The 26,580-nt window shown below is 42.2% G+C and overlaps 1 protein-coding gene across 4 annotated transcripts in view; it reads right to left on the reverse strand.

Annotated features, from left to right (window-relative positions):
* Positions 1–24,185: 24,185 nt before the first annotated feature.
* LOC139595745 (contactin-6-like) overlaps positions 24,186–26,580 on the reverse strand; it is a 131,987-nt gene continuing 129,592 nt past the window's right edge. For all 4 annotated transcript variants that reach the window (XM_071439318.1, XM_071439316.1, XM_071439317.1 and 1 more), the window contains 3 exons: positions 26,288–26,400; positions 25,398–25,566; positions 24,186–24,740 (listed from right to left, as the gene is read on the reverse strand). In XM_071439318.1, the coding sequence (XP_071295419.1) occupies positions 24,607–24,740; positions 25,398–25,566; positions 26,288–26,400 (416 nt within the window). In that variant the 3' untranslated portion in view covers positions 24,186–24,606. The remainder of the gene's footprint in view (positions 24,741–25,397; positions 25,567–26,287; positions 26,401–26,580) is intronic.

Below are 26,580 nucleotides of genomic sequence, written 5' to 3' on the forward strand. Positions count from 1 at the left end.
TGGAAAAGGTTCAGGCGACGGTGAAGAGAGAAAGGAGAGGATTCTGCCATAGAGTTTTAATCCAGAGTTTATTCCAGGGTGACAGACTCTGAATGTTGTAACAGCTCCCAACAGAATCCAGCCCGCATGGTCCCATCTCCTTTTAAGCCCAGGGACAGGGGAGGGGAAAGCAGAGGTTGGCACACCTGGGGGTTGGGATAGGTTATAAAATATTAATCCCGATGTTTCTGGGTGTGAGGTGCCTGGCCCCATCTGCCCCTCGCTGCTGGACCAAAGGCAGCAGCTGTGGTGTTTCACCCCAGAGACACCTTTGGCCGGCTGGATGCTGCAGCTAGGCACTCAGAACAAATCCAGGCATAGCAGGAACTCAGTTTGCCTCTGGTGGAAAAGGTTCAGGTGACGGTGAAGAGAGAAAGGAGAGGATTCTGCCATAGAGTATAATCCAGAGTTTATTCCAGGGTGACAGAACTCTGAATGTTGTAACAGCTCCCAACAGAATCCAGCCCGCGTGGTCCCATCTCCTTTTAAGCCTGGGTACAGGGGAGGGGAAAGGAGAGGTTGGCACACCTGGGGGTTGGGATAGGTTATAAAATATGAATCCCGATGTTTCCGGGTGTGAGGTGCCTGGCCCCGTCTGCCCCTTGCAGCTGGACCAAAGGCAGCAGCTGTGGTGTTTCACCCCAGAGACACCTTTGGCCAGCTGGGTGCTGCAGCTGGGCACTCAGAACAAATCCAGGCATAGCAGGAACTCAGTTTGCCTCTGGTGGAAAAGGTTCAGGTGACGGTGAAGAGAGAAAGGAGAGGATTCTGCCATAGAGTATAATCCAGAGTTTATTCCAGGATGACAGACTCTGAATGTTGTAACAGCTCCCAACAGAATCCAGACCCCATGGTTCCGTCTCCTTTTAAGCCCAGGGACAGGGAGGGGAAAGCAGAGGTTGGCACACCTGGGGGCTGGGATAGTGAAACAGGAAATGGCATCACACTGCAACAGGTTTTGTTGCTGCAGTGCTGGTACAGCACAGAAATGCCCCCCAGATTTATTTTCCCACTGAGCTGCAGCAGTTCTGCTCCTCTTGGTGTCAAACCCATCCTCAGAAATGGGAGAAGAAAGCAAATATTCAGCTCCACTTTTCTGTATTTCTGAGGGGGAAGTGACATTCATAAATACTGCACTGTGCTGTTCTCAACATCCAATTTTCTATATTGGATTCATTTCTCAAATCTACTTACTTTAGAGGGCTGAAATGTTAATCCAACAAGTCCTGCAGTTTTACAAGCAGCCTGTGGCTTTTCTTTTCATCTGACAGTTGCATTTAAATGACCCCACAGCTTTAGGGCATTGAGACAACCATTATTCCATTAGAACACTTCCATGCAGTAATAAATAATTCCATGCATGATAACTCTTGAAAGGAAACAAACCTGCCCATAGTGTGGCTGGGATCAGCTATGGGATGTGCTGGTAGGAAAATGTGGCACTGCAGGAAATGTGCAATCAACTGTGCAGCAGAGCTGAGCTGCTCCTCACGCTGCTGTGCTGCTCCCCTTTATTGACCTCTGCATTGGGACTGCCAGAGAAAAATTCCAGTTGGTGACAGCTCCGGTGGATTGGAGCATTTGCAATTCTGAGCTCTGCTCAGTGCACCACTGAGCACTTGTCAGTTGTTAATCAGCCAAAGTCAATTAGTGCTCTCGCTCTGGATTTGTTCAGGGTATGACAGCCCTGAGTGGCTCTGTGGGACTGAAAAACAGCTGAGAAAGGGGAAGGAGATTTTTCTAGAAATTCCTTGGTTCTGCACGACAAACTCAGGACACTTCTGTGCAAATTTTGGCTGAAGTTTGTGAACTTTTTAAAAAGTTTTAAGTTTGAACCAGTCCCAATGAGCCATTTTGTTCAGAATTCTAAAGCTTCTGGCCAACAGGACCAGAATTAGAACTCTAAAGAAATTGGCTAATTCTAAATAAATTGTTTGTCCTAGGAATGATCAGCTGGAGATTTTCCCTCAGAGGAGCCCCCTGGATGAGGGATTGCCCAGCAGGTGAGGGTGGGGTCACCCCAGTGCCACCCCTTTGCCTCAACAGGATTTTTGTGTGGCCAGCAGTTGCACCTGGGATTGTTTGTGTTCAGTGGGGATCATGAAGGGACTCCAAAATTGTGGATAATGTGTGATAAGGGCAAGAAATTCCTCCTTTTTGTAAGAAAAAAATGCTGTGCAGACAAGTGCAGGATAAACTTGTCAGAGGTCTTGGTTGAGCTTTTTTGAGCTCAAGGTTGGGTTTGAGACCTCCTGAAGCTTCATCCAGTCTCACTTATTCTGTGCTCCCAATAAAGTGGCAAAAGAAGGACAATTCATGATTTTTAAAACTCCAAGAAGCTCTGAGAAGAAACGTTGTGTTGACTCTTCAAGAAAATGCAAATTGTTGTGATTCATCTCAAGTCTCCCCTTCCAGAGCAGCACGCAGCTCAAACCAATTAACTTCGTTCTTTCAGAATTTTAAGAAATGAGCCTTCATGTTAAAAAAAAAATAAAAAAAAAGAGAAATGTTGGGTTAAAAGTTTTAATTTAGTTCACCTCTTTTCTCTCAGGAGATGCATTCCATGGAGCACTGAATTATGCATGCACATGGACAAGGGGGATTCATTAACTGGGTGAAGTGTGGGGACTTTCCTCTGTTTTGTTGACACTTCCTTTCATATGGAAAATCCAAGCGCAGAGTTCTCATCTATTCATGTTGTGGCACCCCTTGTAAAAGTCGATATGTCACTATTTTCTGTGTGTCAGCCCAGACTGATGGCAGTGCTGACTTTCAAGACAGGTCAGGAAGGCACTGGAAAAAAAGCAACAACCTTTGCTGAAGCAGAGTGATGCTAAATGTCACAGAACAGAGATTTAGCAGCAAGTTTTGAGAGCTGACATGCAAAACATGCCCACTGTGGAGTGCAGGGGCTTGTTTAAATCCTAACAAAATCTGCAATATTATACCCAGATACCTCATTGCTTCCTCATTCCCCTCCAAAGCCTCAATCCATCTTGGAAGGGCTGAGATCTCTTTGCAGCTCAGCATCACCCAGGGCAGGGCTCAGTGGAGTTGTGCAGCTCTCGTTCAGCCTTCCCCAGCAGCTGGAAGTGCATCCACTCTCATCCATTTCAGGATATTGTCTCCTTTCCCATTAGCCCATTCCTCCCAGTGGATTCAGAATAAAAGTTTGGCTCCAAGCTGCTTTTGGCTACCCAGACCAGCATTAGAGCAGCTTGAGCAGAGGCTGGAAGCGCCTCAGACCTGGGAATTCTGTGCTGGCATCAGCCCCATCTCCTTTCCCCATCCCCTGCTATTTTTTAAAATTCATGCATCACCGTAATGCTGCAAAGCACTGCAAAACTTCATCCTCTGACTTGCCTTCAGCACATCAGAATGTGAGGCTGAGAGCTGAGCTGAGCCTCATTTATACAAACAATTGTCACCGGAGCGAGCCATCCTCCCTGCAGAGAATGGGATGCAGGGACTGGGAATCAGAGGATCTTCTTGGCACTTTCAGAGGTCACTGGGATTAATGGATTGGGAACCAGAGGATGTGCAGAGATCTCTGCCTGGCACTCTCCAGAGCTTTGGGATTGATGGATTGGGAACCAGAGGATCTGCAGAGATCTCTGCCTGGAACCCTCCAGAGTTTGGGGTTTGATGGACTGAGAACCAGAGATCTCTGCCTGGCACTGTCCAGAGGTCATTGCTTGGGATTGATGGGAACCTCAATCCTGTTTGGGATTGATTGTTTGGGAACCAGAGGATCTTCCTGGCATTCTCCAGAGGTCACTATTTGGGATTGATGAGAACCTCAATCCTGGTTGGGATTGATGGATTGGGAACCAGAGATCTCTGCCTGGCATTGTCCAGAGGTCACTGCTTGGTATTGATGGATTTGGAGCCAGAGGATCTGCAGAGATCTCTGCCTGGCACTCTCCAGTTTTGGGATTAATGGATTGAGAACCAGAGATCTCTGCCTGGAACTCTCCAGAGCTTTGGGATTGATTGTTTGGGAGCCAGAGGATCTTCCTGGCATTCTCCAGAGGTCACTATTTGGGATTGATGAGAACCTCAATCCTGTTTGGGATTGATGGATTGGGAACCAGAGGGTCTTCCTGGCACTCTCCAGAGGTCACAGTTTGGGATTGATTGATTAGGAACCAGAAGATCTGCAGAGATCTCTGCCTGGCACTCTCCAGAGCTTTGGGTTTGGGATTGGTGGACTGGGAACCAGAGATCTCTGCCTGGCACTCTCAAAGGTCACTATTTGGGATTGATGGGAACCTCAATCCTGTTTCGGATTGATTGTTTGGGAACCAGAGGATCTCCCTGGCACTCTCCAGAGTCACTGTTTGGGATTGATGGATTGGGAACCAGAGGATCTCCCTGGGTTCACTTTCAGACCTGATTTTTGTCTGCTCTTGCCCATGACCTCTATTGTGATGCCCATTTTGTTACCTCAGTGCTGGAAATCAAAGGCAAGCGCCGCCTAAAAATACTTGAGGAGAAAAAAATGAGCTGTAATAACTTGGTCTTACCTTTGCATTTCAAAGGATCTGTCACATCACTCAGAGCCACATGTTTTCAGTGATAATGCCACCTATACCAGAGACAGGATTCTATTCACACCAAAAGTTATTGATTTTTTAAACTGAATTGGAGTGAAAATAGAGGTGAACAAGATGCTCTCCAGTCCAGTGATATGCTGCAGAATATGTCAGTTGGAGGTCACTTGATTTAATATATAAATATATATATAAAAAATCTCTATAAAAGGTGTACAGCCAAGCCTGGAAGTGGCAGAGCAGCTTTGTCACCTGGGTGTCATTAGTTCCCAAAGTTTTCCTGGATGTTAACGCAGGATTCTATGAGATCTTATTTATAAGAGCACTAAATAATTCCAAACAATATTCTGTCATTTCCAGTTCCATGCTGCACTTATTGGGAAAGTGTGAAAACAAAGCCAACCATTTAAAACTTAAAGCTTCCACTTTTAGCTCCTTCTAATATTCCATTCCTTGGGAACTTGCATCTTATATCCACCATTTTCAGAACTTTGATCAGCACAACGACATCTGTGAGATTTTCTGGAACTGGAGGATAATTTCTAGTTGCAACTTGGTTTTTAATATACAACAGATTGAATAATTGTGAGTGACAGCCATAATTATTTAAACTATTGCACTGTGTAGCCCCACCTCCCCTTTAATGGTTCAGGGAAGAATATATGTATCAGATTAGCATAAATTTAATTTACTGTCTCATAGAAAATGCAAATCAAGAAGGCAAAACTTTAAGTAGCATTCATTTAGTTTTTCATGCAGGACAAGGATTCTTACCAAGGGTGAGGCAGAAACAAATCAGCACAAACTTTGTGGGTAATTTGAATTTATCTGTGAAGGTGGAGCAGAGTGCTGAGTGTTCCCTTTATGGTCTGGCTGATGCTCCTTTGGGAATCCTGAATTTCTTGTTCTTTCTCTATCATTTTTCCCAAATGTGCTGGTATTCACCCCCCCTCAAATTCTTTGCAAAAACCCCATTTTAATTTTAATTTTAATTTTAATTTTAAATTTTTATTTTTAATTTTAATTTTAATTTTTTTTGAGGTCAGCTCTTCAGCACCACCAGCAAGCTCTGACTGAAAATATTTGAGAATTCCCCAAATATTTTCAACCCAAGACCCAGATTTAGCTTTGCTTTAGCTCTGGCACTTAACTGCCAGTGGAAGATCCATTTCCTTGCTGGGGATGATTAACCCAGAGCAGTTACCAGGGACAGGGGGTCAGACCAACACCTCACCATCCCCTCTCAAACCACCCTGGGAGATGCTGCCCTCCCCAACACAAAACTTCCCCTCAGAGCCTTTTTCTGGCAAGTCTGGGAAAATGAACAGGCTTTGAAGTGCACCCTGAAATCCTCTCCAAACTGCAAGTCAGGTACGACTTTCTACAGCATGACAAGGTTTTAACATGATTCCTATGTTTATATATATATATATTTTAAGTCAGAGTTCCTTATTTATCATAGGATTTGAGAAACAAAGGTCTCCTGCCTTTGATTTCCTGGGGGAAAACATTTTACAGATGCCTCAGGAGAGTTCTGAGGGTTGTTTAAAGTCATCTGCTGTTTTTAAAGATGGAAGTTCAAGGGAAATGATTTCAAAGGAGCTCAGAGGAGAGAAGCTGAAGCTGGCACATCTTCTCATTTGTATATTCCTTAGCTCTGATTTGAAGGAAGGAAAAGTCTCCTTGTTTTGTAGAGACAGAAGAACTGAAATTGCCAACAAAATAAATCAGCTCTGAAGAAAAGAAGTTGTGTTTTTTTCCTATCACATGGATGTAGATCCCACCCAAATGGAATTGTAAGCAGAGGTTAAAGGAAGGATGCAATGGCTGAACCTCTGCAGCCTCACAATCTGCATTAAAGATGCAATTCAAGGAGAGGCATTGGAATAAAATCTCCTGGGGAAGCATCAAACAATGCTGAAATGTTTATGGAAAACAGTGGGAAAGTGATATATTTTTAATTTTCTCAGCAGTTTTTACTGTGCACCCCCATCTATGTTCAAAACACTTTTCTTATTTCCTCCCCCCACCCCTTCCCTTTTTTTTTTTTTTTTGAAGGTGATGGGAATGCCTGATAACATCAGGGAGATTTTCTAGAACTGGAGGATAATTTCTGCTGGTAATTTGCTTTTCTAACGTACAGATAACACTTCTGGAAGAGAAGAAGTGGGAAAGAGCATCCTGCAATCCTGCACTCCCTTTCCCCAGGAATCACTTGACCTTTGGAGCAGACCCTGTCTGAGAGGTTGCTTCTCTTCAGGGCTCTGTTTAGAAACAAACACTGCACAAAAGTTCCTGAAAAATGTTTGTTTAATTCACCTGCAGCGACAGCAAGAGACTTTATAAACAGCCTTGCTGATAACCTCTGCTTAGAACATCATCTTAAATTGGTATATCACATTATACTCGCAAAAACTAAGAAAAAGCTTAAGTTAATTAAAATTAATTGATTGCCTTTCATTTACCATGGGTGTGTTTACAGCTCCCTCATCTGTGGCTGCTCACAACAGGACACAATCATTTCAAAGAGGGGCAGGTGATTCTGGTATCTCCCTGAGAACACAGTGGGAGAGGCACCATTATCAGCCCCAATGGTGTGTCAGCTTCATTCCTGAGACAGAAGAATTCTAGAGATGACTTTTCCATCAGATCTAATATCTGCTGCTCACAGTAAGCTTATTTGTATTTTCTGCTCGATCATAGTTAAATGTTTTCAGTCTTGGCCATGTTTTCTTGATTGCCATAGAATTATCTTTGTTATTCCATTACCTATAAAACCAAGTCTCTCAATTTCATTTATTTGTGTCTTCATTTAGCTCCACGTTTTTCCCCAGCATATTTAGGGCTCAGTGACTTCAGAATCCTCCCCAGAACACTCAGGGCAAGGCTTTGACAGCTCATTTCAGACCTCTCTAAGCCAATCTTCTCCAGCCTGCACTTCAGTTCCTCTTGTCCAGCAGCCTGGATCAAGCCAGACCCTCTTTGGATTAAGTGATTAAAGACACTGAGAGCATGAAGCACCTTTGACAAAAATTTGTGCAATTTATGATGATGATCATAAATGCTACCTAAGAATTCCATTTTTCGAAGGTCGTTTTACTGAATTTTATCAGCAGCACACCAATACCCAATGAGTGTTTTTGCTTAGAGTCCTCACCCATTGCTTTCCTGAGCCATCTCAGCCTCTTGCACTTGAGATTTGATCAATATTATGAGAAACTTGATCTGGTTGTCATTGAAACCACAGCAAAACTTTCTCTTTTTTTTGTTTTTTTTCCTGACTGGAAACATGGCCAGGCTCTGATGTTTGTCTTTTAATTAACAAGAGAGTTTAGAGATGAGTCTGTATGTGGCTTTATTTGATGTGGTGGTGCCTTTCCTGGGGCTCCCACAGCCACATCTCTGAGCCCTTTCCATGGGGGCCAGGGAGCAAAGCAAGAGAAGGATAAAACAGCTTTGAAGATGTCCCCAAAACAACAAAAAGTACAACTAATTAAATTACTTTATGGCAGTGTTTAATCTTTTCAAATTATTTGAGGTTTGTTTTCCATCTCCTTCCCTGGTGATTTCTCAGCTACTCAACATCAGTGGATCCTTTGTCCATGCTGTTCCCCAGACTGAATAAAACCCTGGTGAAAATGTCTAACCCTGACTTTTCTAATCCACTTTTGCAGATTAATATCTAAACTGAGCTGTGCTTTCTGTCCAGCCTGCCTGGCATTCTCTCTGCTGCTTTCAGTACATCTTCAAATAATCACTGGTCCCAAAGAAAGGATTAATCTGTCATTTCTTATTTAAAGCCTTTATCAATAAATATTTGAAATTAAGACAAATGTGATAAATAAGGGATTTAATTAACAATGGAGTTTTATTGTTCTTTTCCTTTCAGGTTAGGTTTGGCCTTTGTGCTTTCTGAACTCTTTGGAGATTATTCAGTTTCTCTTGCAATCTTTTAATCTCTTCCATATGAAATATTTAAACTTTCAACATATAATAATTATGAATAGGATCAAGATTGGATCTTAGAGCTACCCAAGGTAAATTCTTTAATTTCAGCTAGTGATGGCCTGAGAGCATTCAAGTCACAAAATCCACATTCTCCTGTTTCCTTTAAGGCAATATTGTCTCTGCCTCTCTTATTTCAGTGTTGTTTCATTATGTTCATTATGTTTCAGACATGCTGACTGAAAAAGCCAAATTCCAGATCTGTCAGATCTCCCTCTGCTTGATTTGCCTATAAAACCTGATTCTTTATTTTTTTTTTTTTCTGAGTTTTCTGAGTTTAGGGTTGACCTGAGGTCTTTGGGTTTCTGAGTCAGGTTCTAACTGGATTGTGAAACGGCAGAGAAAATTCTGTCCCAGAAAATGGAACTGAGGTCCTCAAAATTCCAGTGCATCCCTTCCCTTCCCTTCCCTTCCCTTCCCTTCCCTTCCCTTCCCTTCCCTTCCCTCCCCTTCCTTTTCCTCTTTCTCATGAACTGCCTGAGCACACCATTATTCCAAGATAAAGCTCCTGTGATTCTCCTTTTTATCCCCTCAGAAGGTTTTACAGGTGAGTTGTGTGGATTGTTGCTCCAGCAGGATCCTTCCTCATTCCAGCCCCGGGGCAGAAACACAGCGTTGAGTTTACAGAGAGTTTTAGTTCCTCCTTTACCTTCACTTCCATTTGGGGATGTAAAAACAGCAAATGTCTTCATTTTGCTCATGCCAATTTCTGTTCTATGTAGGGCAAATTCTTCCTGGGTTTGTGGCTTCATTTGAAATCTCAGCCAACATTCTGCTGTTTGATCTTTTTCTGGTCAGTAACAAGAGTAGCTGTGGTGATCCTCTCTCTATTCCTCATCATGTGCTGTTTAATATTTGTAATTATGTGGCTTTACTGCAGAAAATCTGATGGACAAGGCACATTCAGAACCCCAACCCCCAAAATGGGGCAAGGGGAACCTCCTGCAAAGCACTCCCTGCTCTGCTGTGGGCCTTGCTCTCCCTTTGCCCAAAAAGCAGGGGAAAAAGTAGGAAAAAATGTCTAAAAGTTTCCTTTTTTCCCTTTTTTTTGGTAAACTTTGTTTCTCCCTGCCTGGCAGGAGGCAGAAGCAGCTAATGTCTCCCTGCTGAAAGCATTAACTGATTGCATTGTTGCTTGAGCACAGCAGCTGTCCTTATACATTTAGACTCCCAGTGACAACAAAATTAAGGCAGCCTCTCCTTCTGTCAGGCAATAAAATGATTTTCTCAACTTCTTTATTTCTTCTGAGAACTTCTTAGTGCCTGCCTTTCTGTGGCTGCAGCGAGATGCTCCATCTGAACTGATCAGAACGAAGGAGACCTTTTACTCAGTGCTTTCCTGAAAGGAAGAACAAAAAATAATCTGTATTCCAGAGTGCCCTGAGGGCTGATTTCCTCCACTTTTCCATTTGCTTTAGCCTGGTACATGTGGTGGGTGTTTAATCTCATTTGTGCCACCAGTGCTCTGCTCAGTAATTGCCTGTGGCTTTCTGGTGTCTGAGGAGATGGATCTCGCTGTGACACCCATGGAAAAGAGCAGATCTCTGCTTGGGAGCACACAGGGTGCTCCTGCAGGGGCTAAACTCTTTCAATTTGGGAGTCTGCAAGGCTCCTAAAGCTTTCTGCAAGATGATAAAGTGAAATATGCACAAATGGCTGGCAGGTTTGAGTGCCAGCGCTGGCAGCTCTCCCTGGCACAGGACGGGCTCCCAGGATGGGCTGCAGCCCAAGGCTCCTGCTCCTGCTCTCCTGAGGGATCAGGGAGGGATCACCTGGCCTTGGGATGTCCTGCAGGGACTGTGCTGGGCTCCTGCTGCTGCTCTGGGCCCTCCCAGAGCCCACCTGACCAGGCAGGTTTGGGGTTTTCTGTCAGATCTCCCTCTGCAGCACTGCCGCTGCTCTCAGGGAGGCAAACCAGGGTTTGTAAATCATCTCCAGCACCCCACATCCCTTCCCAACAATGTTCTACCTCTGGTTTGCAGGGCCAAGGGCTCACTCTGACTCACCCATAAATTATAGCTTTTCTCTTTTCATTTTGCCCTTTTTGCATGGCAGTGATGTGACAACAAGGCCACCTTCAAAAGACAGGGAGGAGTCCCACAAAGCTCCCCCTGCCAGCATCTTAGGATGACATGGAAGCAGAACTGAGTAAGAAAATAGTTTTAAACTCGGTCTTTTCTTCTCTCCATGACCTATTTTGGATGCTCCACCTGCAAGGAGAGCATTGGAGGTGTCTCATTGCTGCTGAATTGCTGATTTCTGTGGTGAAGAGACCTCTGCACTCTCAGCTGCTGATATTATGTATATTTAAACTTAAATATGCATTGTCTTTATTGGGAAAATCACCCTTCAGTGTTTTAATAACTTGTTTTTCCCAGCTCTGATTGTGTCTCTTTACAAGCAGTTGCCAGATCCAACTCAAAAAAACACCAAGTCTGCTCTAACTTACAGACTACAGGGTAAAAACCCCCCAGCACCAGGCTGCATCATTCAAATTTGTCACAGCAGGATCCTTCACCTATTTTCAGAAACATTTAGTTTTATTTTTTCCTCTCCATCTGACCCTTGCAGCTCAGCATTGGTAATTAGCCCCCTGCTTCTCCCGTAGCTACTAAAAACCAGGGAAAAATAAATGTTTCCATTTGAAACCATTATTGCAAAGGCACTGCCATGGAACACTGGAGACTCACTGCTCATGTAAGGGAGATTTTCATAAAATGATACTCAGGCATTTGGGGGTTAGCTTTCAGAATTAAGAATAGTACATTTTCTTTTTTCTTTTTTCTTTTTTTTTTTAATGCAAACTTGAGGCAGTGCCATTTCTGTGCTTCAGAGTCTGAACTGAGCTGTTAAAATCTCACAGCTTGAGGTGCTTTCATCCTAAAATCCCTCCAATTGAAAAAACCTCTCCAATTTGAAATAATAAAAATTACTATCAATGTAATGTTCTGTAAGCAACAGAAAAAGTCTTTGGGAACATCATCTCTTCTGCAATGGTACCCAAAGGAAATGATGTTTATATGGAAGAATGGTCAAGCAATGATTTTCTTTTTTTTAAATTGCAGGACTGCAGGAGATCTGCAAGACAATTTCCCATCACAGGTGGTCCTAACAGTGCTTGGAGATTTTTGTAGCAGCTCCCTCCCCAAAATATCCTTCCAGTTATTCCAGCTGGGCCTCTCAGATCAAACTCAAAGTTTGAGGATTCAGGAAAAGGTTGGATCAGCTGCTCAGAGCTTTCTGCAGACAGATACAGTCAAGCTGAGATTCCATTTTATCATTAAATATCCAAATCAAACCAGAATTTACCAAAGCCTCACAGCAAGTATTGCACCTTGATAGCTCTGCATCTGCCACTCTGCCTCTTGTTCAATCTATGGATTTAAATTTAAATCCTATTTTCTTCCTTCTGCAAGGGACGTATTAGAACAGATGCTATTGACTGAGATCCTAATCCCACAATGACACTGTGGCCAACTCATCCAATTTTCTTATGAAATTTGATGGTTTTCTTTAAGCTTCAGCTGCTTGTATCAACCACTTGTTTAAGGAGCTCAGCCTTTCATCCATTTCAAGGAGATTCCTGACAGGCAGCATTGAGGGCTGGGGTTCACACTGAAGGTTTAAAAAGCCCCACACGTCCAAACATCAAAATTATTGCTTGTTTTGGGTAATAATTGTGATTTTTTAATGCTTTCACCCAGAAATAAAGGGGTGTGTTCAGTGACAGTGCAGTGCTGGATGGGGCTGAGGAGGAGCAGCACAGATGGGAGTTAATTCTTGGAGGAGACTGAAACAACAACCAGAAACCATGATGGAGCAGCTCTGCTGGGAGGAAAGGCTGGGATTGTTCACCTGCACAGGAGAAGCTTTGGGCTGAGCTCAGGGTGGCCCTGCAGGGCCTGAAGGAGCTGCAGGAAACATGGAGAGAGACAATTGACAGACAATTGACAGAGAGACAATTGGCAATTGGAGTGATGGGACAAGGGGGAATGGCTTCATTCCCCCAGGGAGGGAGTGGGCTTAGATGAGATTTTGGGAAAGAATCCTCCCCTGAGGCCCTGGCACAGGTGCCCAGAGCAGCTGTGGCTGCCCCTGGATCCCTGGCAGTGCCCAAGGCCAGGCTGGACACTGGGGCTGGAGCACCTGGGACAGTGGGAGGTGTCCCTGCCATGGCAGGGGTGGCACTGGATGGGATTTAAGGTCCCTTCCAACCCAAACAATGCCACAATCCCAAAATTTTACAGTGGCCATGGCTGAGCTTGAAGACTCTGGTTCCCCCATTTCTCCCTTCTACCCTTTGGGTTTTCAGAGACAAGCCCAGAACTAACATCTCTTTGTGGGTTTTATCAGTTCCCCTTTTCCCATAAAGGTTTTATTTACTCCACTCCTGACTCGATGCCACTTTGCCTCAGAAATTCTCCTCAGCTTTGACTTTTCCTGCAGCACAAAGGCAGCAGGAGGGCCCTTAAAGACATCATCAAAATCTTTATTTTCATGCCTTCCAAAGCTCCTGGAAATAGATACTACACATCATTGTAAATAGTATTTCTCTTAATGCAATGATCTCGTTCTAATCTTCCAGTGGTGTGAATACGCTTAGAGAGATGGATGCTAAATAAATTAAAATGAGCTAAGAGAAGATGCTTCATAACCCTGGAAATATTGCAAGCATTATTTAAAGTAGTTAATATTTTTACTGCCTCGTGAATGCTAATCTCTGAGAAATCTCAGGTACCAAATATAGTTTTAATTCTCAATTTTAGTTCTCGCAAACTGGAACTGTAAATTAATTTCAACACTATAAAAAGTAATAGAGACGTTTATTTTCTTAAGCAATCTGCCTCATTCAGCTGCAGACTGGGTCTGAATTAATGGTCGTGGCATGCTGAATACAAAATTAGTGATAATGTGAAATGCATGTAATGATAATATCTGCTGCAAGAGTTATAATGCTGGGGTCCAAATTTTTTCTCATTAATCTTCTCCATTACTATTAAAAAAATTATATTGAGCATCCTCTCTGGCACTTGAGTGCTTTTATGGGGGTTTCTTTATAAGAAATGGTTCCTTTTGCAGGATGAGCATAGCCTGAGCGTGCTTTAATCTTTTTTGGGGATGTTTTAAATGTAGAATTAAGGTGCCTGTTGCATTTCCATAATCCAATGTCAGGACAAGATAAAACTTCGGAAAAGTCACTGGATGTGGCTCCAAAGTTCAGTCTGGAGTGGAAAGGAGTTGCTAAACACTTCTTTTACTCAGCAAAATTGGAAGGAACAGGGATCCACAGAGAAACCAACCCCCATGCAGCTCAGTGACAGCACCCACCTTCCCTGTCCCACCAGTTCCTGGGATTATGGACTGAGGGTTTAATTATGGACTGAGGGTTAATTATGGAGCTGCAGGAATGTTTGCAGAAGTGCCATGAGGGGATGAAGATGTGATCAGGAAAGGAAGTGAAGAGAATCAGGGGCTGTGGGAAGTACATGGGAAGAAAAAGTGGCTTCCTGTTGTGATCCTGTTGTGCATCAGAAACCAAATAAAAACCTTTTTATTTCCTGCTTTATTTTATTCATTTTGTCTTTTATATTTCTTATGAGTGATAGGGCATTGCCAAAGAGATTCAGTGTTTGGTTTCTGTCCCAGCAGGAGCACCTGGGACAAGACTTCCCTTGACTCAAATAATGTTTATTAGTGAGTTTTACTGCAGCTGTGAGGTTTATCTCAGTTGTAGCTCTGACGGTGTCCAGGTGGGGTTGGGAGGGTTGTGTCACCCTTTTCTTCTAAGTTCTTCTGATGTTTGCATTCTTATAATGGAGTTTCTCATGCACTTTTATGTAAATAATTATTGGTTTTACATTCCTCTCTGGAGGAGGAGAAATTTGATGGACTGTTGGTTTGTCCAGTGTCATTGGAGAGGTGGCAATTTCATCCTCCAATCCACTGTCACTTTTGAAAGTCTGTAAATGTTGGAGTCAGGAAATAATCTTCTTCTGTCTTCTTTCTTCTTTTTCTTCTTCTTCTTTGTCTTCTTCTTCTTCATCTTCTTTTTCTTCTTTGTCTTCTTCTTTGTCTTCTTCTTTGTCTTCTTCTTTGTCTTCTTCTTCTTCTTCGTCTTCTTCTTCTTCTTCGTCTTCTTCTTCTTCTTCGTCTTCTTCTTCTTTTTCTTCTTCGTTTTCTTCGTCTTCTTCTTCTTTGTCTTCTTCGTCTTCTTCTTCTTTGTCTTCTTCTTTTTCTTCTTCGTCTTCTTCTTCTTCTTCGTCTTCTTCTTCTTTTTCTTCTTCGTTTTCTTCGTCTTCTTCTTCTTTGTCTTCTTCGTCTTCTTCTTCTTTGTCTTCTTCTTTTTCTTCTTCGTCTTCTTCTTCTTCTTTTTCTTCTTCATCTTCTTCTTCGTTTTCTTTGTCTTCTTCTTCTTTTTCTTCTTCGTCTTCTTCTTCTTCTTCTGTTCCGTGTTGTTTTATTTTGTGTCCTATTGTGACAGGGTTGGACGTGTGCAGAGCTGGTGGAGGGGGTGGGATCAGGAGCCCAGATCCCCCCAGGGTGGTCTCAGCCCCTCTCCAGGCTCTTTGTGCCCCAGGGTTGTTTGGAAGCTGTTCCAGGCAGGCTGTGAATAACTCAGTGCTTGTGGCATTAAACAAAACTCAAAGCAGAGAGCAGGGCAGGAACAAAGCTCTGCTGCAGCATTGAGGTTCAGCTGCTTGAACCTGAGAGTGCAGAGAATCCCAGTGTCAGTGAGGCTGGAAAAGCCCTCCAGCATCACCGAGTCCAACCTGTGCCAAATCCTTGAGTCATTCCTGGGACACCTCCAGGCATGGGCACTCCAATCCTCCCTGGCCACCCTTTCCATGGGGAAATTCCTCCTGGTGTCCAACCTCAGCCTCTCCTGGTGCAGCCTGCGGCCATTTCCTCTTGTTCTGTTTCTTGATTCCCATCTTCTTTCTTTTTTTTCTTGCTGTGGGAGCAACTGATAGCCCAGAAAAAATCCAGGGATGGTGCTGGGGAGACTGGGTTGAAGTGGGGACAGCCTGGTGCAGTGGTGGCACCTTCTGCCTAGAACACAGTTGTTACAAACATCTTTTATGAAAAATCCTTTCCTTAGGATTGTTCCTCCTGAGAAGCCCAGGGGCCTCAGGAACAAAATGTAACCAATGTTTATCTGCTGCTGTGGAATGCAACAGGTGCATCTGGGATTGGGCTCATGTGGTTGTTTCTGATTAATGGCCAATCACAGCCCAGCTGGCTTGGACTCTCTGTCCGAGCCACAAGCCTTTGTTATCATTCCTTCTTTTTCTATTCTTAGCCAGCCTTCTGATGAAATCCTTTCTCCTATTCTTTTAGTATAGTTTTAATATAATATATATAATTAAATAATAAATCATCCTTCTGAAACATGGAGTCAGATCCTGGTCTCTTCCCTCATCCTCAGACCCCGGTGAACACAGTCACACACGGTGGCTTCCAAAGGGTTCTGTACCTTATGTGGTGAAAGGGAAATATTTTGGGCTCAGCAGCGTTTATTTTGTTTTCTTTCCTTTGGACTAACGAGCCTGAGTCAGGAAACCATGTGGGGAAAATCAGTATGCAGAGTGCAAGCATCAATTTAAATCTACAAAGTTGCAGTGGGCTATATAAAGATTTATTAATCAAAACATTTGCAAAATATTGACTGTGCACGTACGCTGTGAGGCCTGAGAGATCATCTGCAAAGCAAAGCTTGAATTAATCACTTCTTCTCATCCATTAATCTTTAAAGAATTAAAAAATTATGTAGCAGATATTTGTGGGTATTTTGTGAACTCATTTCATTCTCTAATTTCAAATTTTTTTCCACTCAACAGTTGTCGTGTAGAGGGAGGAAACAACAGCTCAGGGCGATCAGCCAAGTTTTGGCTCCCAGAACAGGGGGTGTTTTGGAGAAGGTTATTCCTGGATCCTTCCCATCCTGAGGGGAAAAGTCCAGAGCCCAAAATTCCTGAGGGGACAATTCCAGAGCCCAAAATTCCTGAGGGACAAAGCACAACCAAGAGCATTTGGGTGCCTCTTTTGGCTTAGACGACTCTGCAAAACACAGCTCTGGGGAAATCTGGTTAGAAGGATCTGGCAGCCCCTGTTGTCTGCAAAAATAGATGTATTACAGGGGAAAACCAGAAGAAAATGTGGTTTTGTTGGAGAAAAAAACCCTTAATGTTTTAGTATCCAACCAAAGACTATCAATGGATACACAGTCAGCATCCTGCCACCTTGAGTGGTGCTGAAAGCCTTGGCAGCCAGTGGATATCACAGGGATTAAAACCCAAAGGCATCATTTGGGCTGGGCTCTTGCATTTTCTGAAAGGCCCAGGAAGGCACCAGCACAGCCCAGAGTGCCCATGAATCAATAAATGCTGGCAGGCTTATTTTCTTGAAAGTTGTCAAGTGCCACAAAGCAGCCCTGTTGTAGTTGATGGCTTTAATTTAAAGAAAATAATCAATTTGTAGGGCTGGCATGATGGGGAGTAACAGCCATGATTTTATTTCAGATGTTTCTTTGAGTCGGTTTATGAAGATGTTTTATAAACAAGGTTTTAAAGTGCAAGGTGTGTTCTTATTTTATTTCCTCCAACAACCAGCAAGTGAGGGAGCCAGGGCTGTATTTATAGCAGGATGTGTTTATGGAGGAAACCTTGCAGTGGCTGGAGGAAGGAACACACATCTCCTAATGCAGAGGAATGACTGGGAGCTGCTGCTTAGGAATGTGGTGCCAGAGCTGAATTACATCAATTATTAATAGATAAATTATTATATATTTAATATTATATCATATACAATATATTATATATAATATACAACATATAATATATATTATATATTATATATTATATATTATATATTATATATTATATATTATGTATTATATATTATGTATTATGTATTATATATTGTATAATATATAATATATAATGTATAATATATATAATATATTATATATTATATATTATATATAACATATAACATATAACATATATCATATAACATACAATATATAATACATAATGTATAATTAATATATAATACACAATATCTATTATATATTACTTATACATGTAATATAATGTATTCTATATGTATATGTAATATGATATATTCTATAATATACAATGTAATATATGATATAATATATAATATTGTATACTATATATCTATTATCTAATATATTATGTAATATTAGAATTAGATACTATAATATATAGAAATACATAATATATTATATATTTAATATTATATTCATAGATAAATTGTTATATTATATAAATTAGACAAAAAAGCCATGAGGTGGTACAAAATGCCCCAGCTACAGAAAGCACCTTCCCTAAACCAGCAGGATGAGCCCCATTCCATCCTTGAGCCCTTCCCAGGAGCCCACCTGAGGTTCCCACACCTGGGCAAGGGGACAGAGACATTTAGGATCAGCAGGAAGCTCCAAAAGCCACGTTGAGGCATTAAGTGAGGATGAGGAGGAGCAGGTTAATCCTCCTCCCCCAAATCCAAATTCCTGCCTGCCTTTTTCCCATCCCAGCCTTCCAGCTTCTGACCTGGTTAAGGCTGGGGCTGGGCTTAGCCCAGGCAGGGTAATAACAGAGGGGTTAAGCTTGGAACTTCTTCCCTCTGCTCTGCAGCAGTGTTTGTCTCCTACTTTTATCTGCTGGAAGCAGGAATACAAAAAAAAGTACTTCTGGCTCAGCCAGTGGATGATTTTTATCAGCTCATTTTAGTCAATAAAGAAAGAAGTCAATCACTCCTGGAAAATAGCACTTTCCAGTGCTGTATAAACCTGGCCAGTACAATTGCAGAATAAATCAATAACTGCATTAATCAATAGGATGTAAACTGCTGATCTCTGTGGATAAATTGTACCGGTGTAAGAAGGCTTTCAAATAAATTCCAAACCCACTCAAACTGCACAGGCTTTGAATCTGCCGAGGGCACTGGGACCCAGGGAAGATTTGTGCTGTTTCTCTTTAAAATCTCTGGGACAGCAGGGCTGCAGAATAATGTAATTATATCATGGTAGCAGTGCTCCCACTGCAGTGAGAGCTCCAGAAAAAGATCCCTGCACTCAAATTTGCCAGGAAAGGGGGATTTCAGGGGGAATAGGGTGGGCAGCCCATGGCACAGGGTGCCCAGAGCAGCTGAGGCTGCCCCTGGATCCCTGGCAGTGCCCAAGGCCAGGCTGGACACTGGGGCTGGAGCACCTGGGACAGTGGGAGGTGTCCCTGCCCTGGCAGGGGTGGCACTGGGTGGGATTTAGGGTCCCTTCCAACCCAACCATTCCATGATTTCCATGTTTCCTGTTTCTGAGATTCTAAGAACAGCGAGTGATGCACAGAGAAGGGAAGGGGATCCTCCCCCTGGGTATTTGGCAGCCCCAAGAGCTGTTTGGCCTCTCCAGACACCTCCATTCTTTATGAAACCCTGCATTCGAGCACCTCAGTTCATATTCTACTTCTTACCATAACAGTGACCCAATGCAAGGCTACTGGCAGAGCCCATGGATGGTTTCTAAGGGAAAAATTGGATTTTACCTGAGGAGATGCAGCAAAGTGGTTGGAGCAGAGGGATGTGGTAGGGAGTATGGCTGGAAAACCAAAACAAGGAAAAACAAGTACATGAATGAGGAAAGTTTGTGCTGGACATTTCACTGAAGGCAATCTGGAAAGAAAGAATTGTTAGGAGATGATGACTCAAATGCAACAATTCCATTTATCTTATTGGAATATTAAGATTCCAATCCTATATATATATATATATATATATATATATATATATAATAATTTGGGATACAAGCATCATATAGCCAACCCAGTACAGCCCCTTACAAAAAACTTCTGCTCTTCTGGGATCCCTTAGCATTTCAGAATTATTCCAGTTCATTCCATAAAGATGACAAACATTTGTAGCTGCTTTTCAGTACTGAAATATATTGGTGTCTATAAAATAGGTTAAGCAAAGAAACAATGCACACCAGTATGATTAATATGACATTTTAATTGCTACGTCAGGCCTATTTTCAAGTATTTAGTGCTAGGAACTGACAAAAGAAGTTCTTAATAAAAAAGCCTGAATGATTGAAGCTATTTAGAGGCCCTCATTGTACTGTGCTGTCAAAATGTCCAACTGACCTTTTCCTGATGGTAAATTTTTCCAGGGAAGATTTCATACAGGCTATTTTAATAGTGCTGATTGCCCACCCTCTCCCTCAGTTTTTAGATTAGATAATGGTCAGAGCAAGAGAAATGTCACATCCTTGCCTAGACTCTGGATTTGGCCAGGGGCATTCTGTCTGAAGTCTGTGGAACCTTATTTAAATTTTTAGGTGGATATTTCTGAGTGCATCATTAGCCATTATTTTATATTTTCCATTCAGGGAAATCCTGGAGGTGTTGTCCCCTCCATAAATTCAGTCAGGAGCGGAGGGAGCCTATGGAAAATAACTCAGCTCAGTGGAGGGAGGCTGGGCCACTCCTTGGCAGGAATGATGGGGTGGGGAAGTTGTGCTGCAGTGTACCTGGGAGAGCTCAGCATCCCTGTGGGAATGACTCTGTCACTGCCCCCAGACCTCAATCCACCCCTTCCCAAAGCCAGCACATCCCTGGCAGTGCCCAAGGCCAGGCTGGACAGGGCTTGGGACACCCTGGGATAGTGGGAGGTGTCCCTGCCATGGCAGGGGTGGCACTGGGTGGGATTTGAGGTCCCCTCCCAGCCCATTCTGGGATTCTGTGCTTCCATGACATTGTGGCTGCACCAACAGAGGCACTTGAAACCTCATTTTGGGAGCGCTGAGATGCAGCAACCCTTGGGCACATCCAGGGCAATTGTGGGGATGGTGTCTTGGAAATATCAGTGCTGGAGGGGAATAAATCAGACATGGGAGGATAGAAATTAACTTAGAGTGGAAATTAATTCCAGATTTAGATGAACTGTGCTGTTTTAACTTGTTTAACTCTTGTCACCAGGGTATTTTCTGAAAAATCTTCTTTGCCTAGCACTTTTCTCCTGAGAAGCTGAGAAGCCTCAGAAAGGAAATGTAAACAATAATTATCTGATTGCTTGGAATGTGGTCTGGAGGCTGCTGACCACCAGGTGCATCTTGGATTGGTTCCATGTGAATTGTGTTGACTTAATGACCAATCCCAGTCCAGCTGTGTCGGGACTCTGGTCAGTCACGGGTTTTTACTGTTCATTTCTTTTTTAGCCTTCTGAGGTATCCTTTCCATTTATTTAGTATCGTTTTAGTATAATAATATAATGTAATGTAATATGATATGATATGATATAATATATAATATAAATCAGCCTTCTGAGAACATGGAGTCAAATTCTCATCTCTCACATCGGGACCTCACAACACCACAAACTGTAACTTGCTGTGCCCACAAAGGCTTGCAGAGATGGACAGAAGAATGCAAGGCTGTGATAAGAGTAGTTTTCCACCTCTACCCTCACAATAAACCACATTGGTTTACTCAAGCTCTGACATCTTTCAAGCAGGGAAACCAAAACCATTGGTTTATTCAAGTTCTCACATCTTTTGTGCTCCCTGAGTAGACAAAAATCCATGGAGGGGAGCACAGAGGGATCCCCTGGCATGCCCCAGAGCACCCCAGAGAGTCCCCAAACCCCTGTGAGCAGATGAATCCCCTCGTCCACACGGGCCCTGCAAATCCCTGCAGGAAGTTCTCCACCACCGAGGCACAGGCTGATATTAATAAAGCCCTTTTTGCACATTTACAACACTTTTGTTCATGGATGTGATTTAGAGCTCGGTGTCAAGGGCTGCATTCCAACGACCCACAGAAAACAGGGAGTTTCTGCACTCTGGGATAATGCTGATTTAGGGGCTGGTGCAATAACACACATGGGCTATTTTATTTCGTTTCTTGGCATTCCTATTCAAAAATTGCCCTATAAAGAAGGGAGAAGGTGTTAAATAAAGTTTAAATGCTCGTAAATCACAAAGAAACATTGTGCTCGGAGCGAATGGAAACATTTGGAGAGGCTCAAAATTGCTTTTTTCATGGAGAAATATTTTGTTGATGTGTTAAATTCGAAATGAAAATCCCTGACTGTGAGTCTCTTTCATGTTTTGGTACTTTGCTTAGGTTATCAAAAGAAAATAGGTATTATTTTTCCAGCTGTCTGAAAACTTTGGCTGGTCTGTGATTTTCTCTAAAATCTGCTAAGTCTGGGCCCAAAATTCCCTTTACTGGGCACCTTGAAATGGGGTTTTTAATTCAGGTTCTTGGCTGTTAAAAATCAGGAGCACTGCAGAGTTTTTCTGTTGTTTTCTTTTCAACTTCTGGTTTTAGGGGATTTGTGCTATTCCTATTCCCAGTTTTTCCTGCAACTCTAAGTGACAAACTTCTGAACTTTTGATTCAAAAAGAATCAAAAATTCCTTTTGACCCTTTCTCTTTTCTTTTTAATGAAAGCTGCCAGCCATGTGAGCTCTTTCCATTTCAGCATCAGCTGCTTTAATAACACTTTCACATAAAAAGAGCTGGACTTTCAGTGCTTTGGGCAGCTCAGGCTCAATTTGTCCTGGTGAAACACCAACAAAAGGACTGGGGAGCTGGAGAGGAGAAAATGAACCTGCACAAGTTCTGCAGTGATTTAGGGAGGGTGGGAGGAGCTGGATGTAAAGTTTTTTCTCCTTAAGACTGCTTAGCTCTGCTCCTGAGGCAGAATATTCACCCTGCAAGCTCCAGCTCCAAGGGAATTCAGCAAGGGAACACTCCCTCATATTCCTGGGATTCTGCAGCTGCCCCTTTTTAAAAAGGGCTGCTCCCATGGGAGCGACAAAATGGAGAAATGCTGAAGTTAAAGGGTCTGGTTTGGATCTTCTACAGCCAGAAAAGAACATCATGGGTGCACAAAAGTGAGAAGAAATCTGAAGAAGTGTTTCATTGTTTACTTCCACCGCAAGGAAAAATGTTTTTACTTCATTAAGGTATTATCAGGATTTTCTACAGCACATTCATTTCTTTCTAAACCATTCTCCTCTTTTGAAAGCTGTGTTAAACCTCTTCCTAATAACTCCTGTGATTAGGAACTTTGCAGAAATCCCAGAGGACAGACTTCTAAAAGTGACATTTTATTTCCAGAGCCTCCCTGTAATTAAGCATCGCTCAGGCATTCTATTGAACTGTAACTGCTCTGCAGAAAATCTCTTTTCACTTGAATAAAAGGATGTTTTGGGCAAAGTTAGCAGAGAATTACATTTATGTTATGAAGTATAAGAATTTCAGATTCAGTTTAATGAAGGGAAATAAAAGGTACCTGTTGTTTAATGGGCACAGAAGGTCTGGGAGTGAGCAGAGGTCCTGCTGGACACCTGCTGGGAAGGGATGCTGCAAAAAGCTCTCTCAAAACCAAATAGGAGTGACCTCTAGAAAATATTTCACTGAATGCAGTCTGAGGGTTATTAAATATCACCAGCTGGAAGAGATCTTTAATGTTCCTTTCAACCCAAACCATTCCATGATCCTGTGAAGAGTTATTTGCTTGGGCATCAATCTCTGCCACGTGGTTCTGCAATGATCTGATCATTTTTGAGTTTATTTTCTGCCAGTCCAGCCTGTGGGACTCTGTGAGGAATCAGAGAATCAGAGAAAGGTTTGGCTTGGCAGGAGGTACCAAAATTTTGGAGCTTCCTCTGTGAATTCCCATTGCCATGCCCATGGATAATCAACATATTTTAATGTGTTCTTTGAAGGATTTCCATGCACAGCTGAACTTCTTTTACTCATTCATGTGCTGACACATCCTCACCCCCATTCCAACAGTCCCCTTTTAAAAATATTTGGGGTATTTGGTTACCTTGTAGTTATAAATGTTTACAAAGATGACACAACATGGATCTGACAGTGGGGAAAAGAAAATAAACTTCAGAGCAAAGTGAGAAGGAAGAAAAGATTTCCCAGTAATGAAATCAGGCAAAAAACACCTTTTATCAGATGTAGTTCAAGCTGGCAGGAGCGTGGCTTCAAGTGTTGAGCTGCATCTCCTGAGTTGAAAGCCAAGCTCTGGTGTTTCATTTGTCATTCTGGGGACTCAGGAGATTGAAGGGCTTAATTAGCTGCTTTTATTTATATTTCAAGATGATGAAAATCAATGTTCTTCTCATTTACCTTCACACCCAACTCAAAGACGAATCTACACTTTCAAGCCACAGCAAAGAATAACAAAATCAGGAGAGAGCAACTGATCCTGCTTAATGACAGCTAGATTTCAGCTCTCCCTCAGAAAATATTCAGTGTCCCTGGAAGTTCTGCTGATCAGAACAGTCTGTGCATTGAAAAGTCCTTTAAAATGGATTTGAGAATATGTGGAGTGTCTGAGGGTATAAAAGGTGCTGCTGTTTCAGCTCTGCTTCAAGGCCTGCTGATACCACTGAAAGTTTTTCCGTGGAATTCACTGGGCTTTGGGTTGGTCCATAGGAGACTCATTTTATTTATAAGTTTTATTATAAATTCTCCTTTTCTGCAGAAAATAGCACAGGGTACTTCAAATAATGTGTTTTATGACACCTCCTCTAATACAGACAAGTGCAAAAAGTAAACAAATAGCTTTTATTTAATTGAAAGTGGGTTTTTTTTAACAGGATACATCGAAGAACATGAGATAAATAATATCCACATCACAAGAGTTTTAAATCTCTGCTCCCCTCCGTGGCATTCAGCTTGCACAGGTTGACATTCCATTAAAATGCTGTTCCAATAACAACTACTTGGAGAAAATTTGAGACCACCCACGTGTCAATCCCAAATTAGGTTTGGCATCACTCTGTTTAATTAATGCATGTTGATTTACCCCTTGATTTCCAAGCCTATTTTTAAAAATTCATGGAATTTTGGTGCCTCATATTTTCTTAATGAGAGACCACTTCCTCCTCCCTCCCCCTCCCCAGTGTTGATTTTTCTCAGGAATGTTGCTTATGGTGAAGAATTAAGATAAAATCTACACTTTTATTTTTAGAAGTCCAAGGCAGAGCATTGCTGGAACCAGCAAGGAACAGGGCTTAGAAGAACAGAACTCAACAGCAGGATCCCAGATGCCAATGTATGGTTTATCCTTTGGGATAATTTCATTGCTCCAGAGCTTAAACCTGCAAAAATATAAACAGACAGAGGTAAATCTGTGTCAAAATTAGTTTTTCTTTACATTTTAGCTTAACAGCAATCTCTGTTTTCTTTTCAAGATGAAAGATTATCCACAAATGTAATTTCTATTTATTTGTTTATTAAACTGTAGTGGCCATTTTGTGGAGTAGGGTTTTGGATCAACACCTCACCTTTCCCGTGAGTATCTTCTTCAAGAGGGTTTTGACAATTTTGTTGCAAAACAAACTATGAATATAAATATAAAAATGCTCCCTTTTGTATGAATAATAAGTTATTTAAGAGAGCAGAGGCAGCACCCTCTGGGCCCACCCCAGCACAGCCATGGGACAGGGCAGATTTAGGGCCACATTATGTGGGAGAACTTTGACTTTCCCAAGAAATCTTATTCCTGTGTCCTTCCCTGAGCTCTGCAAGCCAGGGCAGTGGAGACCTGCACTAAAAATAAGGTGTGGAGAAAAACACTTTCTCCTCTAATGAATGTCAGAATATCAGAGACAAATTTATAGGAGCCAGCACCAAAAAGCACCAGGAGGGAAGACACCTGTGGCAAGGGACAATCTGGGAATCTGCTGTGCTTAGAGGCACAGATTTCTTCTTATGCAACAGCATTCAGAGGGGGGAAAAAAAAATATCTCACTTACTCGATATTTTTGGAATCCTAATTTCCTCACTGCTGCTGCCATCGCCACCGTCGCTGACGGTTCTTATCTCGATGAGATAATCTTCTTCAAACGGGACCAGAAGTTCAGCTGAAGTGTTGTTTGTCTCCAGGATATGGGCTTTGCTCTGCCTGTTCTGTCTGTACAGAATCTAAGCAGAAAAGGGATTGGAAAACAAGGGTTATTTCATTTTGTTTTAAGTTTTAATGGGTTTTTTGGGGGGGATACTGAGAGATTCTTCTGTCGTGTCCCAAAGTTTTCTGAGCACTCTCAGCATCCTGTAGGGTGTTAAAAGCAATTTAAACAGGGGAATAAATTCTGCAGGATTTTGGGGTGGGTACCACAGCAGGTGGTTTCCTAGAACCTGAGGATAATCAAAGAATTCTGCACTGAAACCAAACTTTAAAATAAATTTGTATTTCCTTTAAAAGCAGATTTATGGGAAGGATTTTTGGTTCATACATAGATCTTTGTGTGAGTATCTTTCAGTGTCTTTTTTAAAGGTACATTTATGAACTCTCAGAGAGTGAGAATGTTTAAATGTGGTTTATGACTGCCTTTAATGCTTCAAAGACTGTTCTCTATTTCATATATATTTGTGAAACTCCTTCCCTGGAGATACGAAAGCAAGAAACTTTAGGTAAGTAAGATTATAAGGGGACAAGAGAAATACAGGATTGGGGGACAGAAAATCCCTCTGTTGGGGTAAAGAAGTCCTACTCTGAATGAATATTTGTGTAAACATCAGTCAACCATCCCAATAAATCCAGAAAAATCCAGTGTTCCAGGTAATGAATACTCATTGTCCACCAAATCTCTGCACCTCTATTGTAACCAAAATATCTGATTGATGAGATAAAGGAATCACTTACTTTGTAGCCCAACACCTCAGACTCATTCTCCATTGTTTTCACATGCTCCCAGTTGAGGCATATTTTGGAATTTGTCAGCTTCCAGGCGATGTTTGCTGGAGGTTGACTTGGTGCTTTAAAAAAAGAAATAAAAAGGATTATGATGATAACGAGATAAACTGAGTATTAATTTTCATAGTGAATCTAAATGAGCTGCTGATATGGGAGTAGCAAATGCTTGGGTACCTAAAAGAGCAAAACAACATTTTCCAGTCCATCATTGCTCTGGTATTAGTCAGAATAAAGATCTATTC

The sequence above is a fragment of the Agelaius tricolor genome, unplaced genomic scaffold (assembly GCF_023055355.1).
Source record: "Agelaius tricolor isolate 1412-34295 unplaced genomic scaffold, bAgeTri1.0.p SCAF_14, whole genome shotgun sequence".
Taxonomy (NCBI): Eukaryota; Metazoa; Chordata; class Aves; order Passeriformes; family Icteridae; genus Agelaius; species Agelaius tricolor.